At 36.4% G+C, this 18,152-nt stretch overlaps 1 protein-coding gene across 1 annotated transcript in view; it reads left to right on the top strand.

Annotated features, from left to right (window-relative positions):
* Positions 1 to 18,152, top strand: part of ENPEP (glutamyl aminopeptidase) — an 82,674-nt gene that overhangs the window by 43,934 nt on the left and 20,588 nt on the right. The window contains exons 11-13 of the mRNA XM_019417638.2: positions 7,209 to 7,288; positions 16,746 to 16,882; positions 17,013 to 17,068. Of these exons, the coding sequence (XP_019273183.2) occupies positions 7,209 to 7,288; positions 16,746 to 16,882; positions 17,013 to 17,068 (273 nt within the window). The remainder of the gene's footprint in view (positions 1 to 7,208; positions 7,289 to 16,745; positions 16,883 to 17,012; positions 17,069 to 18,152) is intronic.

The raw sequence follows: 18,152 nt of genomic DNA, 5'->3' as shown, positions 1-18,152 counted from the left end.
CTTAACCGACTGAGCCACCCAGGCGCCCCGGCTTTTAACTTTTATAATCAACAATGAACAACATGTAAAACTTTTGTTACAGTGGCAGAGTAGATTGTAAATATAAACAGTCTTAACATTGTAACAAGAAAAAAAAAAAAGGCTGGCAGAGAAAATGAGGTGGAAGAGGAAGGAAAGGTGGCAGAAAGTGTCAGGATAGTAATTCAGTGGTGGGCTGGTGCTGATTCGAATCCCAACTCAGCACCATTATGCTGGTAGCTTGAAAGCCACCAATGAATTAATGGAAACTAGCAAATACTGCATTCTGCTCCCCTGGTCCCCCAAGAGCCAGTTGTTTGTTTACCAGAACTCCATAGGATATCCTACAGTTTCTCCTCATTGTCAAGTAGGAGATTTTGCTCCTATTTTACAGTTGGGAGAGAGTAGCAACACTGAAATTTATGAAACAGGAAATGGCAACATGATTCCACTACTGTAAAGGAACAATTATAACCTAGAGAAAGTCTAATAATTTTACTTCCCTAAATTTTGACTGTTAAAGGGCAAATGGAAGAGAAAGCAGTATAAGTAAACTAAATCACCCTCTCACGTGGATGAGTTAATAAATACTATCTGAAAAAAAATTTAAAAAGCTATTTAGAGTTATAGAATTAGACGTCAGAAGAATTAAATCCAGAAGCATTTTAAATTTGTTTTAAGCTTTATTTATTTGTTTGAACGAGAGAAAAAGAGAGGGAGAACGTGAGCAGAGGAGGGGCAGAGAGAGAGGGAGAGAGAATCCCGAGCAGGCCCTGCATTGTCGGTGCAGAGCCTGATGCGGGGCTCAAACCCATGAACAGTGAGATTATGACCTGAGCCACAACAAGAGCTGGACGCTTAACTGACTGAGCCACCCAGGCACCCCAGAAGCGTTTTTTAAAAGGGGATGTTTCCAAGAGGGGCTGGGCTGTGGGAAGGGTGGAAAAGGAGACTGGCTTCCAATAGCAGTTCGTCTAGTTTTTGCTAAGAATGTTTTTTATTTACAAACTGCACAAATGAAGTTCTCCTGAATATTTAAACAGCAATTATAAACTCAATCAAATTCTCTTGCATGTATCATTTATAAGTAACTTATGAACATCACTACTTAAAATTTTATTAAATCTCATTTATAATTTCAAAATACAAACAGCTAAAGACACAGATTTATAAATCAAATTTAAAAAACATACGTATATGTTTTTTTATGAATGTAATGAAAATTCATACTGTATACCAAATTTATTGGCCATTTTCAACATATTAAGAATCAAACCTTTAACTTTACAAACTCAGAGTTTTCAAGACGTTTAAACATGACTACTGAGTTAAGGTATCCTAAGAATTTCAGTTAAAATTATAAATACAATATGTTATTTCTCTTCAGTTTGCCAGACTTTTAGAAATTGGCAAGGGTGAAATTGGAATGATTCTACAAATATTGTACAAGCTGACAAAATGTGCAAACAGCCAAAGATTTCACACTTACCACACTTATATGAATATGGCTTGTATAAAAAGTCTTAATATTATGTCCATTTCTGTATACTTGGTTGTTTTTGTATACATTTCTGGGATGCCAATCTCTCCCCACAGAAGAGAATGGAATCAGGATCTCAGGAGCTCTGGTATGGGGCTGGCCACAAAAACCTGGGTTTACCACTTTGGGGATGTAATCTCAGCCCCCCATTACCCAGAAGAGCCTGCTCTTAGACAGCATCCTGATAAATGGGAACAGCACTGTGTAGCACTAGTTCCCTGGAAATCATTCCAATGTCACCCTTGCCAGTTTTTCCCCCAATATCATTGACAAACAATTGACAGATGTCCTATATCAGTTTAAGATGTACAACACGATGGCTTGATTTATGTGTATTGTGAAACGATTACCACAACAGGTTCATCGCCCATGCCAATTTTTACTGTCCCATCTTTCAACTTCTGAATACTTGGTTTGGGTAGAGAGACTTTTGCACCCACGGTCACTTTCAGCTGGTCTCTAATCTTCAGTGCCCAATTTCCACCGAAAAGGCCCTTTGCCCTCTTTATCTCCTCTTTAATAGTCTCATTGGTCTTATACACAAAAAGTTATTTATATATAAATCATCACAAGAGCAATTATTCAGTAGCAATTAAGATAACATGAGGAAGGAGAATTATAGGGTGTGACAAAGGTGTCCCAGAATAACTATAAGCTGGTTCTTTTACAGTTACTGTTTTATGTTCTAATAAATTATACTGCCCACATTTAATACTGCTAGAGACTATTTAGATATGAAAACTTAAAAAAATATTTCTCTCTTGTGAAACAAGCTTCTATTGAGGAGTAATTACTGTCTCCTGTCATGTGTATCCATGGATAGACTGAGCCTGAATTAATGGGTCAGGAGGTGTGCTTGAATAGGCAAGGGCACAGAAGACTTTCTTGAAGAAGTGATACTTAAGCTAAGTAAATTGATATGAGGGGATGACCATGGGGGATGTTCAGAAGAGAAACTACAACATGTAGGAAGGCCCTGGGCCGGGGAGGGGGCGGGGGCGGGGAGTAGCATTACACATATAATATGCAATGCTTACTAAGTATTTACTAAGTAGCTGGCACAACTTTAAGCACTTTAGAGTATTTTATTATTATAACAGGTGGGGAAATTGACAAATGACTGAAACTTATTAGATAACTTATTCAAGGGCACAAAGAGTATAAGTGATGGAACTCTGGTTTGAACATGGGCAGTCTGGCTCCAAGAAACTGAACAGCAGACAGGCACTGGGCACAGTGGTGAGAGAGGCAGGGGCCAGGCACGCAGACCACACTGAAGATTTTGAACAACAGTGTGCAACTTTAAGGACTTCAGAGAGAGAGAATTGGTAGGATCACCTCTACGTTTTTCAAAGTTCCCCTTTGGCTGCGTTACAGAGAATAGATCAGAGCAGGGCAAGAGTGGAAGCAGGAAGGCCAGTTACTATGATAATTGTAGCAAGTGACTCACGTGGGAGATGATTCAGAAGATGGGGTCTGCATTAACAGAGTGGGCATGGGCTGGAGGGGTGTGGCAAATGTTCCAAAGATTGGGTTGAGCTACAATTTCTCATTAAAGAGTAAACACTATGCAGGGAACTGAATTGGATGAATTTACAGGTAACAATCCCATTTTAGAATACTGTTCTCATCTTGTTCTACAGTGGTCTAACCAAATTTCTAGAGAACTGCAAGAGCTGTAGAGACACTTATGACACGTACTGCATATGGTGGGTAACAGAACCTATTTTCTGGTTTCCGAATCAGGGCTTTGAAAATTAAGTCACACTAATAAATAACACACTCGGGTGTTTCCAGAAATTCAAAGTGCCAAAATTCAAATTGGACTTTCTGTACAAGGCATCAGAAAATGAAAAGCACCCAGTATTATTAAACTAACTACTTTGAAAAAAAAATTAAAAAATAGAGTAACTACTTTGAAGATCTTGGCTGGCACCTGAACTGGAAGAATATCAAGAAAGCCAGTGGTGCTCACCGTGTTGAGGCCCATTATCAGACTCTGCTTCTGGAAATGTCAGATAGATAGTCACAATAAATGAAATTCAGAGTGACTGGGTATCTTGCTGTATGCAAATGCGGAAAATTAATAGTTCATGACAAAACAAAGGAAATTTGAGTTCCTAGACCAAGTGAGATCAGTCAGAGAGTGTCAGTATAAACTTCTTTATCTTTTCTTTATTTTGGAAAGGAAAGATTAGGCTAGAAAAGCTTTGTTTTCACTCTTTCCTCTTCATAATATATGAATGAATTGAAACCTAGATCTGACTTAGGTGATAATTCAGTTACAAAAATCAACATAATGACTGTGATCATTCTGTTAACTATAAACTGTTTATTTTATAGTTACTGTTTTATGTTCTAGCAAATTAGATGGACCATATTTAATATGCTATTTAATAGCCTTTGTATATTAAAATTAAAATTTTTTTTTTCTTTCTGGAGAAACAAACTTCCACTAGGAAAGCTTCATAGGAATTGTTCTCTTCTGACATATGTATCTACTGATTTGTTAAGCCAAAGACATACCCAACACTGTTTTTAAAACGGTGGGATTGCATTTTTTAAACTACTCCTTGGTTATGGATTTCTCTCCACACAAACACAAAAATTTATTACCAAGTAAATGAAATGAATATTTTATCAAGTCTTCACTTTTTGAGTTATAATAAATCTTTGTATTCATCAAGATTTAGAACATGGAACTATATTAACATTCACACTTTTCTCTAGTATCTTCTTTAATTTCTATCTTCAGATACTGTTTTTTTATTTAGATTCACAGACCCATGATTTTTAGTGATCACTTATTATAAAGTCAATCTACTTGATCCATTTTTGTAAACAAAAAAGTTATATATGCATAGGAAAAACCTTATGTGCTATGCTGTTGAGAACATTTGTTAAAAATCTATAATAGCTCCTGAACAAATAGGAGAGAAAATGACATTCTATCAAAAGTGATCCTTCATGATTTTTCACTTGGTTAAAAAACTAGATCATAACATATGCCCTCATTCCCCCGGAAGGTAATTAGCTCTTTCTCCAACCCTAGTGTTCACCTTACTCTATGTTCAGATATATTCCTGTCCAGTAAAAAATGTGGTTGAATAAGCTGTACTATAAAATGAATGGCCCTCTCCCTTTTCTCACTGCTTAAATATTTCAAGATGAGGGAATTTTTATGAGAAACTTTATAATCTTTATAAACTTACACACATGTGTGAGTTATTGTTTTAACACTACGGCCTCAAGCATCAGGCAAGCTTACATGTCTCTGGCAGTCCACTCAGCGTTAACAGGGGGAAGATGGGAGTAGGTGTGTTATTTGGGGGCAAAGTCAGTTTCTTTAGTGAAAATTAGATTGGCCATATTTAATGCTACCAGATCTTGTTAGATACAAAAAAGTAAATTGTACCTTTCAAAATGAAATCTGATCCTCCTAAATTTTAGATGTCCTGTGGGAGACTCCCATCATTCTGTTTATGTAATTTTCATTTCTTGACACTTTGTACCCAAATCTATTATTTTACTCAGATTGCATTAGATCCTGTAAGTGATTCTAAAACTGTAAAATCATAAAGCCTCAACCCTCAATCCTTTTAGTCTTATGATTCTCTTACAGACTTCAGAGCAACGTTTGTACATAACTTAGTAGTGTATTTTATGCCCGCTTTTGGGCACAGTGTCATCTCAGAGACCATGTTTTACAGGAGGTAGTCAAAATGTGAAGTCTTGACTGTGCACACAGGGCATCCAGACACTTGCGCACTCTGTTCTTTCAGTCAGGTCGGCAATGGGGAAAGGGAGGGAAAGAAATGTTCGTTTATGTGGCAACACCAAAACAGAAGAGTGGTGGAAGGGCGAAACATGTAGGTAGAGTGTGATTTTTACCAAATGCTTCTTTGTCTATCTGTTGAGAAGCTACAAGGGATCACTTTTAGGTTGACTTCCCTGAAAGCAGATGCTGAGGTGATGATTAAAGTGAAAGCTACTCCTCAGGAAGTGTTTCTAGGAAAGACTGAGAAAGGAGTGGGCAGTGAGAGGTCAAGCAGCAAAAGTGAAATATCAAGCAGGTGCTGTAGAGGATAGCTACCCTATGGGGAAGTTGTGGAGATGCTGTTATAGAGGGGTCCTGACAGATGGGGCCAAGAAGATTCTCCTGCCATCCATCATTGGCGAAGGGTTGCATCCACGAATGTAAATTTCAAAGAACTTCTGGCAGCTAGAGGGCAGTTCTCTGACAGACAGCCCCAGGTGCTTGGCTGTTGGCTAGGAGAGCACATTGGAATCTAGGGTGTACAAAAATGACAAAGGGATTCAAGGGGACAATCTTTGCTACACGACCCAAGAAGCAATTTATGCGTGGGTTCTATGGAACTTCTAACCCAAAACATTCCACAGCCATAAAATCCTCAAGGAAAGCTAGTGACAACTCAATCCCATAAAACATTTCAACAGTTATAAAACAAAGGATTACTTCTTTCATGGAGATGGCAAAATGTGTTCTCCCTGAATTACATAAATTTTATTATAAATTGAAACGAAGTATCATTCCCCGTTCTCTGTTAGAGACTTGAATGATCACAGATGTAGAAAAACAAGGTGAACTTTGAGTTGGTAACCAAATCCAAACACACATTCATCTTCTTTCTAGATCTGTTGTATTTTCTGATTGATGGTACATGATATGAGAACAATCAAAAAACCTTAAGACCTCTTTTATGAGATTTCAATAATAAAACGTTATGTATAGGGGCGCCTGGGTGGCTCAGTTGGTTAAAGTGACCGACTTCGGTTCAGGTCGTGGTCTCACGGTTTGTGGGTTTGAGCCCCACATCAGGCTCTGTGCTGACCGCTTCCTCAGAGCCTGGAGCCTGCTTCAGATTCTGTGTCTCCTTCTCTCTCTGGCCTTCCCCTGCTTGTGCTCTGCCTCACTTTGTCTCTCAAAAATAAATTAAAAAAAATTTTTTTTAAATAAAATAAAACGTTGAGAATATATGGAACCAAAGGACAAAAATAACCTCTTCACCCTGCTCCCCAAGAAAATATTAAGTAACTAAAGAGAACACCAAGAAACCCTGAAACATGTTTGTCTGATAATTTTTGCTTTGCAGCACACCTGATTCATATGTAAAATAGGAGATATTTGAAGAGCATGAGAATCTTTAAGGGATGATGGTGGTGCTACAATTTGAATTTCAACATAATTTCTAAAATGTGTTATTTCCTTTGTGGCATTTTAAGATTGTCTTCTGAATTTGAAAAATGCTTTGTGTTCCTTGACAGAAACAAACCATATTAGAGTATGTGTAAGTATGTGTGTGAATGGTCAATGTTATTATACAATGAGTTACATTTATGCAATATCTTTATTCCAAAGCCTCAACACATTTTATTGAAATAATCATCATGCTTAGCTAATTTGTTGATACAAAGTTCCAAATTTTAGAGATTTATAGAAATTGGAAGCAGTTATATAGCCTATCTTCATCTCTAAAGAGTGTTATATTAATTGCTTTAATTGTATCCTATACACTGGATATTCGTTTATGAGGAAAATATGCTTGTCTATTGCTTTTTAATTTTTATGTGGGAAATGTTTTTATTTTTTAGTAATAAAAGTTAAATTTTCCTTTTTAAAAAACTTTAGTTACACATGGAATATTCCAGTTAAATGGACTGAAGATAATGTATCAAGTATTACATTCTACAACAGGTCAGAAACAGGAGGTAAATTTCATCAATTGATTTATTTCTTCTTTGCAGTAATATACCACATTAAACTAATGTAAGTGTAAAGAAGCAACAATAAAGCTGGGGCTTATAATGTAAATTTCAGCTAAAACAGAACTCTTAAGTAATTTATCAATGGATTCAAGCTCTTATCTCTAATAATGAGAAATTTTCTACCTTGTGATATTCTTTTTAATGATTTACCATGACTTAATAACAAATACCCATGCCCAAAGGAGAAGTGTCACACACCCAGTCATTGGATGATTAATGCATAAGTTTTCTTTCTTTCTTTCCCCCTTCCTCATTTCTTCCTTCCTTTCCTTTCTTCCTTCTTTCTTTATTATTTTTCCTTTAGAACAGAGAAGTAAGTCATGGAATTTCTTAAAACCAAACATGGTTTCTTAAAATGCTGTCATTAAATTAGACCTATCATTTTTCCAGTTCAGTATAATATTAGAATTTTTAATGACTCCAAATTCTTTTCTAAGTTGTAAATTGTCACCAATAGCTCAAAGCACTATCTGTATCTATTTCCTTCCTTTTTTCCTTCCTTCCTTCCTTCCTTCCTTCCTTCCTTCCTTCCTCCCTCCCTCCCTCCCTCCCTTTCAACCATCTGTCCGTCCATCCGTCCATCCATCCATCCATCCATCCATCCATCCATCCATCCCCCTAAATGAATTACTTGCTATGTACCTGTGTTGAAATCCAGCTGTGGCTACTATGCTAACTTAAATCAACTGGAAATATGTTTCTATAGTCTATCCCCTGTGGTTTGTCTTTTCCTTTCTTGAAAAAATTTAGTAGTATAAAAACAAGGAGACCTTATCTCATGTTCTCTCCTTCAGATGGCTGAAAAAATAATAGGGCATCCTAGAAGATTACTACTTTTTGTACTTTTACCATTGTACTTGTTTTACATTTCAAAATCATTTCTTTTAGAAGACAAATGATACTCTTCTTCACCCCATCCCATGCAGGTTTGGTTTCAGAAAAGCATTTGGCATGGACTCTCCCTTGTGACTTCTTAGGGATAAAAGTAAATAATCTATCCTTTATTTACATATTTTCTCCTACAAAATAGTCTAAACTATCAATTAAGTATGATTTCCCCTAATAAGTAAATTTTCATCCAATTTCCAGGAGGTTGATTTTTTAAAACAACCTCATTGAGATAAAATTCACATATTATGCAATTCACCCATTTAAAGTGTTTTTTTATTCCATTCACAGGTATGTGTAACCATCACCACAGTCCAGTGTAGAATACTTTAATCACCTCAAAAATAAATTCCATGCCCATTAGCTCTCAATCCCTCTATCCTTCTATACCCCAGCCCTAAGCAACCATGGATCTACTGTCTGTATAGATTTGCCTATTTGGACATTTCCTATAATGAAATGATATATGTAGCATTTCATGGCTAGCTTTTTACATTTAAAATAATGTTTTCAAGGTTCATCCATGTCATAGCATGTATCAATACTTCATTCTTTTTTATTGATGAATTATATTCACATCGTATCGATATACCACCTCTCATTTATCTATTTATCAGTTGATGGACATTTGGATTATTTCTACTTTTTAGCTGTTAATGCCGCTGTAAACATTTGTGTACAAATTTTTCTGTGAATGCAGTAGGTTTTTTTCACCTTTGGGGTTTTTACTTTTATTATAAATTTGTGTGTGTGTGTTTAATTTTTACTATAAATTTTACCAGCTTTGTTACTGTCAAGGTAAGCACCCTTTCTGTTGCTTTTGCTATAAAACTTTCTCTTGATCATTTATACTAACAATTACTTTGATTGTTACGGTCAACATTCCTCCTGAATTCCTCTAGAATTCCCAGATCAATGCCATTTTGTCTTACTATTTTTTATATGATTATGTTAACTTGAATACTGAACTCTAGCTTTTGTGATCTGCCTTTTGACCATTTTCTTACTCATAAGCATGTGTCAATGGAAAATGGAGAAGACAAAAGAGACACTTTAAAATGTGCAATACCACTGATAAAGCACAAAATGAGGCTACCATTCCATTGGAAAGTTCTCAGTGAATTTGGTTTAACATATTACTACATATATTTGCCATTGGTTACCATTGGTTAACTGAGGGTTAGAGGAATGTTTTGGCAGCTTCTTGATTTGCTGTTAACAGGTTTAAAAGCATGAATAATTTGTCTATGCTAACAGCATTTTCATGGAATGAGGTTTCTGTTAAAGTGAATTTTCCAGATAACTAAGCTTTCTCAGGTGTTTTGTAAAATAAACTTGAAGAGTTAACAATAAACATTTTTTACATGAATTATGTACTTAGTAGACAAAATATATGAATAATAAATTTAATCCTTATTAATTAATTAGTTCTTTCAAGCAAGTATTTACTGAGAGCTCACTTATGTGCCAGACACAGTGGTAGGCATGGAGATAATGCTGAGGGGGAAATAATCCTTACCCTCTCCGTGCTTACTGTCTGGGGAGGTGCAGACGAGTCAGCAGGCAAATATGTGTCATAAGTGTCTGGTGTGGCTATGGGGGATCACTGAAGGAAGCACCAGCCCAGATTTGGGGGTTCAGGAAATTTTACTAAAGAAAAGGACATCTAGGCTGAGAGGGGTGGTAGAAGTAGTGTTTAAATGGATGATAGGATTGACCAAGTGTAGACAAGAACTGTGCTCTGGACAGAGAATGCTAGTGGGAAAGTGAGGGCAGAAGGCTCTCCCAGAAACTGTATTCCTCTGTCTTTACATTGAACACATTTTTTTTTTTTTTTTTTTGTGGCTATAACTATTGATTTAGCTGTCTTTCCCCTCCCCATAGAATATTTCTTAAGGAAATAGAGCTTATTGGGTTTTGGTGTTGTGGTTGTTCTATATATTCAGCAGGTACCCAGTAATTGTTTATTGAATGAATAAGTGAAAGAATGAATGGAGAGGCTCTAATGTTTACAGGGCTTTGAAGACAAACATGTCTTTAATCTGAAATTTCAGAATCATGACTGCTCACTTAGCCAGAAGCAAACTAGACATCTCTTCCTACTTCAAAGTGCCTGCTCCATTTTTAGGCTATGCAATAAGTTCCTGTTTCCTGTTTAGGGACATCTTCAGTTCTCAACTCAGAGCACAGATGACAAACACGTCCCAAGTGCACTGAATGGACAATCAGCTCAGGTTACCAGCCCTACCACCCTCCTCTTGGTTTCTCTGATGATTCATCAGTTAGAGATTTCCCAGGCAACGTTGGGACTTCCCCCAAGGCCTTCTATTTACATTTGTGTTGCACATGATATTTTAAACATGAAAAAAATTTAACATGTAATTTATAGAGGACCTCTATCACAGACACTTCTCAGGCTATTCTAACCTGCCCTGCATAATCTCTCTTCTCACTGTTTATAGTATGTTTTGTGCAATCAGTTTAATCAATCCTTCCTTATTCCTACTATTATTGCTTTATATTTTAAATATCATTATTTAACATCCATATGCTCTGTCTTTTCTTTTTTAAGTAAATTATAAACCCCTTGAAGATACAATCTATACATCAAACTCCTTGATGACAGGTCAGGAAACCACCCTATTCCCAATGAGGTTCTGTGCACAACTTAAGACTTACTAAGAGTTTAGTAAGCCCTTGCTTCATGAAGGCTTGTTTGCCTTCAGACTGCTGTGCTTTTAGAGGATACGTGTGTATATTTAATTATGTATATTTAATTATGTGTATACTTTAATTATGTCTCTATCTTTAGTACTGCCTACTATTTTGTCAGTGCACCTACATTTAGTAGTATACCCCCCCCCCTTTTTTTTTAATCTGCTGCTTTCTAACATTTAGAAGACTTGAAGGTCATCACATGATGCCAGATAACTAATCCTACTAAAACATAATATTTTGAGATAGGTGTTTGTAATGGCCTAAGTTTTTCCTAGGCCATAAGAGATGGTAATGACTTTGTGTTAGCCGTTTTCATAAATCTTTCAGGTCTGAGAATACATTCTGGATGGTTTAGATAGCCAAATTTTGACTACATATAAATAGAATATTACTAGAATTTTATGGTAGTTATATTTAAGTATATTTCATGTCAAAATAATTATGGGTGTATATATTTTTAAATTTAATAACAAAGAGAAAGAAGGAGAGACTTCATTCTTTCAAGCTGAGCCTCTTGGAATGTTTGAATTTTGATTCAGTCATTATGAATTCAGTTTTACAGATTCAAAAGCTCAGTTGCATCAATTCATCCCTGGTCAACCAAATCTTGAAAGATTTATTCACACAAAGCAAACATATAAGAATGCTAATTTGTTAATTTATACAAATAAAAATATACTGGCCAAGGTGAACCAGAATACTCATGCCAGCTAAGTAGGTATCTCTTTCCAGGAAGAAAGTTTACTTAATAAGAGTAAAGAGAGAGTTAAGGTAGACCAATTATTTTAGAGATTTCATCAAGCTGTGATAGCTTTATATATTGCATTAACCAGGGGAGTCTAATTATTGTATTTAGAGGCTATTTTGATGCAATAAAAGTTTCTTATTCATGCAACAGTCCGATGGAGGTATTCCTGACCTGCCATCTCTTCTAGGTGGCTCCCTCCCAAATAATAAGTTAGAAATCCTGTCTTTCTCCTTCTTATGGCTCCACCAACCCCCTGAACTTTCGACTCCTCTGCTAGGTCTTTGCATCTGACCAGAAGACAGAGGAAGATAATGGAAGGACCAAGTCTAGAAGTGCATCTATTACTTCTGCGCACAATTTGTGTCCAGATGTCAGTCCCATGTTGCTACCTAACTGCAAGGGAGGCTAATAAATGTAGTCTAGCTGTATACCCAGGAGGAAGAGAGGAGTGTGGTAAATCACCAATAGACCTCTGCCACATACACTGTTCTCTATAGGAGGCAATCTGTTAAAGATATGAAACACATGTACCAGCTCAACGGTGCACCGGCTTCCCTAGGCAGAATGAGACACACTGACAGATCTTTACTACCCAATTCTTCTCTGCAATTATTTTTTTTCCAAGCAACAAAACCATCACCAGTGATAATCCTTCATCATGGTAGCCAGGTTGCATTTTCTAGATTCCCGTTTGTTATATATTACATGTTAAAACTACACCTTTCTTTTTAGGGAGATTCTTTAAGCCACTTGCTGAGATTAGGAGGGACTCTATAATTGTTACTAGCGCAATCATTAATATTTTCTTAAATAAGTGATTTGTTGAAAATTTTACCACAAATGTATAACCAACCAATTTTATAATAGATCATGTTAGTCTTAGTTTAAGAGAGTAAAGCTTTCTTCCTTGACTCTAAATTCTGATACTGCATCCTACTAGAAATTTTTAGCTCCCCAACTGTAAATTGTGTGTCATTAGTCAAAAGTTACTACTTTTGTATTTTTCAGCTGTTTTACTATTAAGTGATGCACAAACTGTCATTTTACGCTGAAAAAGAATTTGCTTAAAAGTTCAATGCAACAAAGCATTTACATCACTAAAGAAAAATGTTTCTTTCTCTACAATTATCAAACTCTCACAAGCTTGATAGTCTAGTTGTCTAAAGTTTGTTATAATTATTTATATAAAATGGTATACCTGCACATCTCAGAGATACTGTGGGTTTGGCTCTAGACTACCACAACAGAGTGAACATAGCAGTAAGGGAAGTCAAACAGATCTTTTGGTTTCCTACTACATAACATAAAAGTTACATTTACGCTATACTGTAGTCTGTTAAGTGTGCAATAGCATTATATCTAAAAAACAATGGATATACCTTAATCAAAACAATACTTTATTGCTACATTTACTAACCATTATCTGAGCTTTCAGTGAGTCATAATCACTGAGCACAGATCACCATAACAAATATAGTAATAATGAAAAAGTTTAAAATGTTGCAAGGATTACCCAAATGTGACACAGAGACACAGGTGAGCAAGTGCTCTTGGAAAAATGATGCCAATGGACTTGCTCCATGGAGGGTTGCCACAAACCTTCAATCTGTGTAAAAAAAAAAAAAAAAGGTAGTATCTGCAAAGCACAATGAAGCAAATTTCAATAAAGTGAGGTATGCCTATATTAAAGAACTGTTACATGAGTTCTGTTACTGAAGTTATCTGGATTGAAATTAATTAGCCCCTGGATGAAATTGTGAAAAAGGAATTATCCGTCTTCTCCACCATCCAGACAAATAAAAGAAAAGGGGAATTTTCTAGAGAGAACTCCTACCCAGAAAGAATTCATGCAACACTTTTATACATAAAACTAGCAAGAAACAGAACAAGACAATTTATAAATTGAATGACAGGTTGTTATGTGGCCATTAAATTTCCATTTCACATACAGGTATTCCGTGCTTTCTGAAAGTTCATATTCTGCCATTTCATGTTAAAACAAGACCTATATTGGTATGGTAATGACTTTTTTTTATAAAAATGAACGTGCTCTTTGGATTTCTTTCGGTTAGCAAAAACAGGTACTAACGTAGATCCTTTGTAGAAACAAAGTGGTATTATACGGACTTTTAGAAAGTGGGAGATACCCTTCTATGTCATTTCAGCTTATGAAAAGTTTCACAGGAATGCGTTACTTTGCCCCTGATAGTGGGGGATCTCTGCATGGAAAACAAAATTTCAAGGTGTTTACAATATACATTTTTTTAAGTTTATTTATTTATTTTGAAAGAGTGAGAAAGCAAGAGTGAGGGAGGGGCAGAGAAAGAGGGAGAGAGAGAGAGGGAGGGATGGAGGGAGAGAGAGAATCTCCCAAGCAGGTTCCATGCTGTCAGCGCAGAGCCCGATGCGGGGCTCGAACTCATGAACTGAACCAAGAGATCATGACCTGAGCCAAAATCAAGAGTCGGTTGCTTAACAGACTGAGCCACCCAAACGCCCCCTAAATATACTTTTAAATGAAAAGGATTATGAATCCTAAAAACAGTAAAGTTCCATTATGTGTACTGTGTGCGTGTTTATGCACATATATAGACGACACACATGCAGTAGAAATAACTACTAGTTATTACATTAACTAGTGGTGGGTAATTTTTATATTCTTCATTATACTTTTTTTTGTTATCTTCCAAATACATATTTGGAACTGTAAGGAACACATACAACCGTTAAAATCAGAAAAAAAAATAATGGTAAGTGGAGAAAGGAAAGGAAACATATGCCCTGACTTCCATGTGCCATGGGGAATGGCCACCAGTATTTTTAGTCCTACTTACTTCACTATGCAACTAAACAACCCAACAGTCTTTTGCTGTTGACAACTGTTCTGAAGGTAGCATGAACTTGGAAAGTCCATAACTACTGACTTCCTGGATCTCAGCTTCCTCATCTATAAAGTGAGAAAAATCACAGTAACCCGAGACAGGCTTAACTAGGTATATATAAAGCACACTAAAATACTGCAGTATTTAGATGGATTGCCAGGAACTTCTCAATGTTATTTATATTTGCCTTGCTATTTATAGAACTATGCCATATCCCCTTTCATAATAATGAGGATAGCTACCATCTGTTGGACAAATCACTGTGTGACCAACGCTTTACTGATGTTATCTTATTTAATCTTCACAACAGTCCTGTGAGGGATTTTTATCCCTATTTCCCTTATGGTGAACTGGGACACAGAGAGGTCAAGTGATTTGGCCAAGATCACACAGCTAGTCAGTCACAGAGCAAGGGTTTTATCCTAGATCTGTCAGACTCGAAAGTTCATGCTCTTTCTCCTATAACATATGTCTCTGTGCTTAGCAAGAGGCTCTCCTCCAGATCCAAACATCCAAAGTGTACGGTTGCCAAAAGATTAGCTTCCTTTCAACAACCTGTCCATGGGAGAATGACAAAGAAAGATAAATACTACGTGAGTGAGGTAAAGGTTTATAATTTGTCAAGTACCTCCTCTGAACGCTCCTAAAAAAAAAGTATTGTCTTGCTGAAGAGCTTACTCATGTATTATGAAAAACTACTGCGTCCTGGAGATCTTCCAACCCTCGTGAACACTTCCAAAATTTAAATCATCTTTCCTCCCAGACTAACTCATCTTCCTCTACTCCGTAATGGCAACATCATTATTTATCCAATCATGCAAGCCACTTTCCTCTCCTCTGACTTTCCACATCAAGTAAGAAAACCAACTGTTGCTTTTAACCTGTGATGTGTCTCTTGAATGCATCACTTCCTTTCTTTTTTCATTGCCTCCACATTAGAGTAAGCCCTTATTCCCCCTTGCCCTACGTTATTACAGGAGACTCTAAATCTCCTCCCAATATCTCTCTCACACCACTAGCAAAGGTATCTTTCTATGAAGCAGACGTGAGCATGTTATTTCCCTGCTTAAAAATCTTCTCTGTCTCTCAGAAGACGGAGTTCTTCACGTGGCATGTGGCTCTTGTACTTTGAAGAGCCAGACTTTATTTCCAGCTTCATCTTCTTTTTTCCGATATCACATCCTACACCCTCACTACATTAAAATTGAAAATTTTCAAATATACTAACTATTCTCACACCATTACTTACACTGCATATTGTCCGTGCAAACGAGAGAGTGTATGAATTAAAGAGTATAGGAGTAACACTAACAAATAAATACTGGTCGTGTCAGAGCACAGCTATTATTTTAAGTGAATATTTTTTTATCTTACACATAAGTCTCTGTTCCTTCAATGCTGAGCTTCTAAAATCTATATACTAGAGCCCTCTGTAAATACGGGATGCTACTTTAGAAAGAGAGTTCATTTGGCAAATCCATTGCTGAAAAGCATTGATGTGATCAACTGAAATAAGGAAACAGAAGACTTTACAAAGATAAATAAAATTGGAAGAGCAAGTATGAAATGGATTACAAAATCAAGAATGTCGTATTTGGATTTCAGTTCTATTGCGAGCCTTCTTGACATTTTAAAAGCATTACTGATGCTCAAATCATTGTTCTGCTAGGCAATAGCCATTTCCATCAATTTGAATGTTGATTTTAATAAATAAAGTATTCTTTGAAATGTTTACATTTTTATCGCCTCCCCAGGCTGCCCAGTGCATATTCTTTGTGTAATTCATCCATCACGATTAGAAATATGCAGACTACCCCCAGAAGCACGAACCACTCTGTCTTTGGGCATTGTTTACTTTTATTGAAGGATTGACAAGCACAGAATTATTTCACTCCTTTGGCAAGCTACTACCAGTAAGAAGTATAAGTCACAAATCACAGGACGCTTATTTACATAAGTTATTCTTTTTCAGCTCACGTACTACAGTGACGTTCTAAAATTAGGCAACTAAATAAGAATTAGGCTTTGGGGCTTTGGATCCAAATCAAACTTGACTCCCTGAGCTGATATTTCTTTTCTTTTCTTCTGACCCTCTGGGCCTAATTTCTCTGTGTTTACAGTATATGCAAACATGTTTCTCATTAGTGTTTATTTACTACCACAGGAATCACTTTGAACTCTTCTAATCCTGCTGGAAATGTTTTTCTCAAAATAAACCCAGATCATATTGGGTTTTATCGTGTAAATTATGAAGTACCAACTTGGGAATGGATAGCTACCAATCTTTCCTTCAACCACAAGGTAAGAGTAGCAGTGGTTGTGAATTGTTTTATTTTTGTTCTAAGAACAACAGCTTGAATGATATTAATTTTTTTCAACATTCTTTGTTTTAGAAATTGTGCTTCTTACCTCATTTTCTTCTTCTTCCCAGGGGTTTTCTTCTGCTGACCGCGCAAGTCTTATCGATGATGCTTTTGCCTTGGCAAGGTGAATTTTGGAATGAGTTTAGACTATTTAAAATACTATGGATTGTATCCCAAATCTCTTTTCTTAATGAGTTGCAACAATGTTTAAGTATTAGTTATAGCTTAAAATATCCAAAGCCACTATTTATAACATTATTGTTTTCCTTAACTCTCTTTTTAAAAACCCATATAAGCCTCATAGCCCAAATACTGATATTAGCTCTTATCAGACCCACAAAAACTCACCTTTGAGTAGGGTTTGACTATACCAGAGCCCTTGAGCTAATTAGGAGTGACATTTGCAAATGCTCAAAAGTGCACTTGCATAATTTGATTTAATAAAATGACAACGTATTTCATTAACTTAGTTCTATGAGCCTAACTAAGCCCATTGTATCATTTTATGGCCAGAGTTGTCAAATCTTGTTAAGTAATCAAGGTAAAAAGAATGAAACATGGTGCTCTAGGATTGATCAGAACTAAGGTACCGTTTAAGAAATTTGACTTTTTTTTTTTCCCATGGCTTGAACGTAACCTACGCTTAGAAAAAAAATCATCAACATATATTAGGGAAATGGAGGAGTAGTAACCACAGTACCTTTGAGGGTTTTTTTTTTGTTTTGTTTTGTTTTGTTTTGTTTTCAAGTAGTCTAACACCACTAATTCAACTGGTATTTGTTGAATTTCTGATACTTGTAGGAGCTAGGGACACAGCCCACTGGTTTCGTGGCTTTGTAGTGGCCTCATCCTAGACATAAAAAAGCCTTCACTGGCCCCTCTGTCTGGGTTGGGTGTCCCTTTTGCGGACTCTGTATTTCACCACGATCTGGTACGGTCATTTCTTGTTAATTGTCCATCTCACCTACCAAGCTACCAAACTGTAAGTTAGTGAGGGTAGGAGCCCAGATCATGTTCCCGGTGTATTTTATTCCCAGCTCCTGTGACTGGCCCATGGCAGAAGCTCATTAAATATGAGCTGAATACATACCTGAGGGATAGTATGCCAGCACTAAAGGAATGAGAGAACTATTTTACACAGACTTCCTCGATAATACACTGGAAGTCAGAAAACCTTCTCGACAGTTTTAAAGGAGGGAATGAGTAGG

The sequence above is a fragment of the Panthera pardus genome, unplaced genomic scaffold (assembly GCF_024362965.1).
Source record: "Panthera pardus isolate Hobbes unplaced genomic scaffold, ASM2436296v1 HiC_scaffold_13, whole genome shotgun sequence".
Lineage (NCBI taxonomy): Eukaryota > Metazoa > Chordata > Mammalia > Carnivora > Felidae > Panthera > Panthera pardus.
The sequence above is the reverse complement of the archived record's forward strand: the minus strand, read 5'-3'. Positions and strand labels throughout refer to the sequence as shown.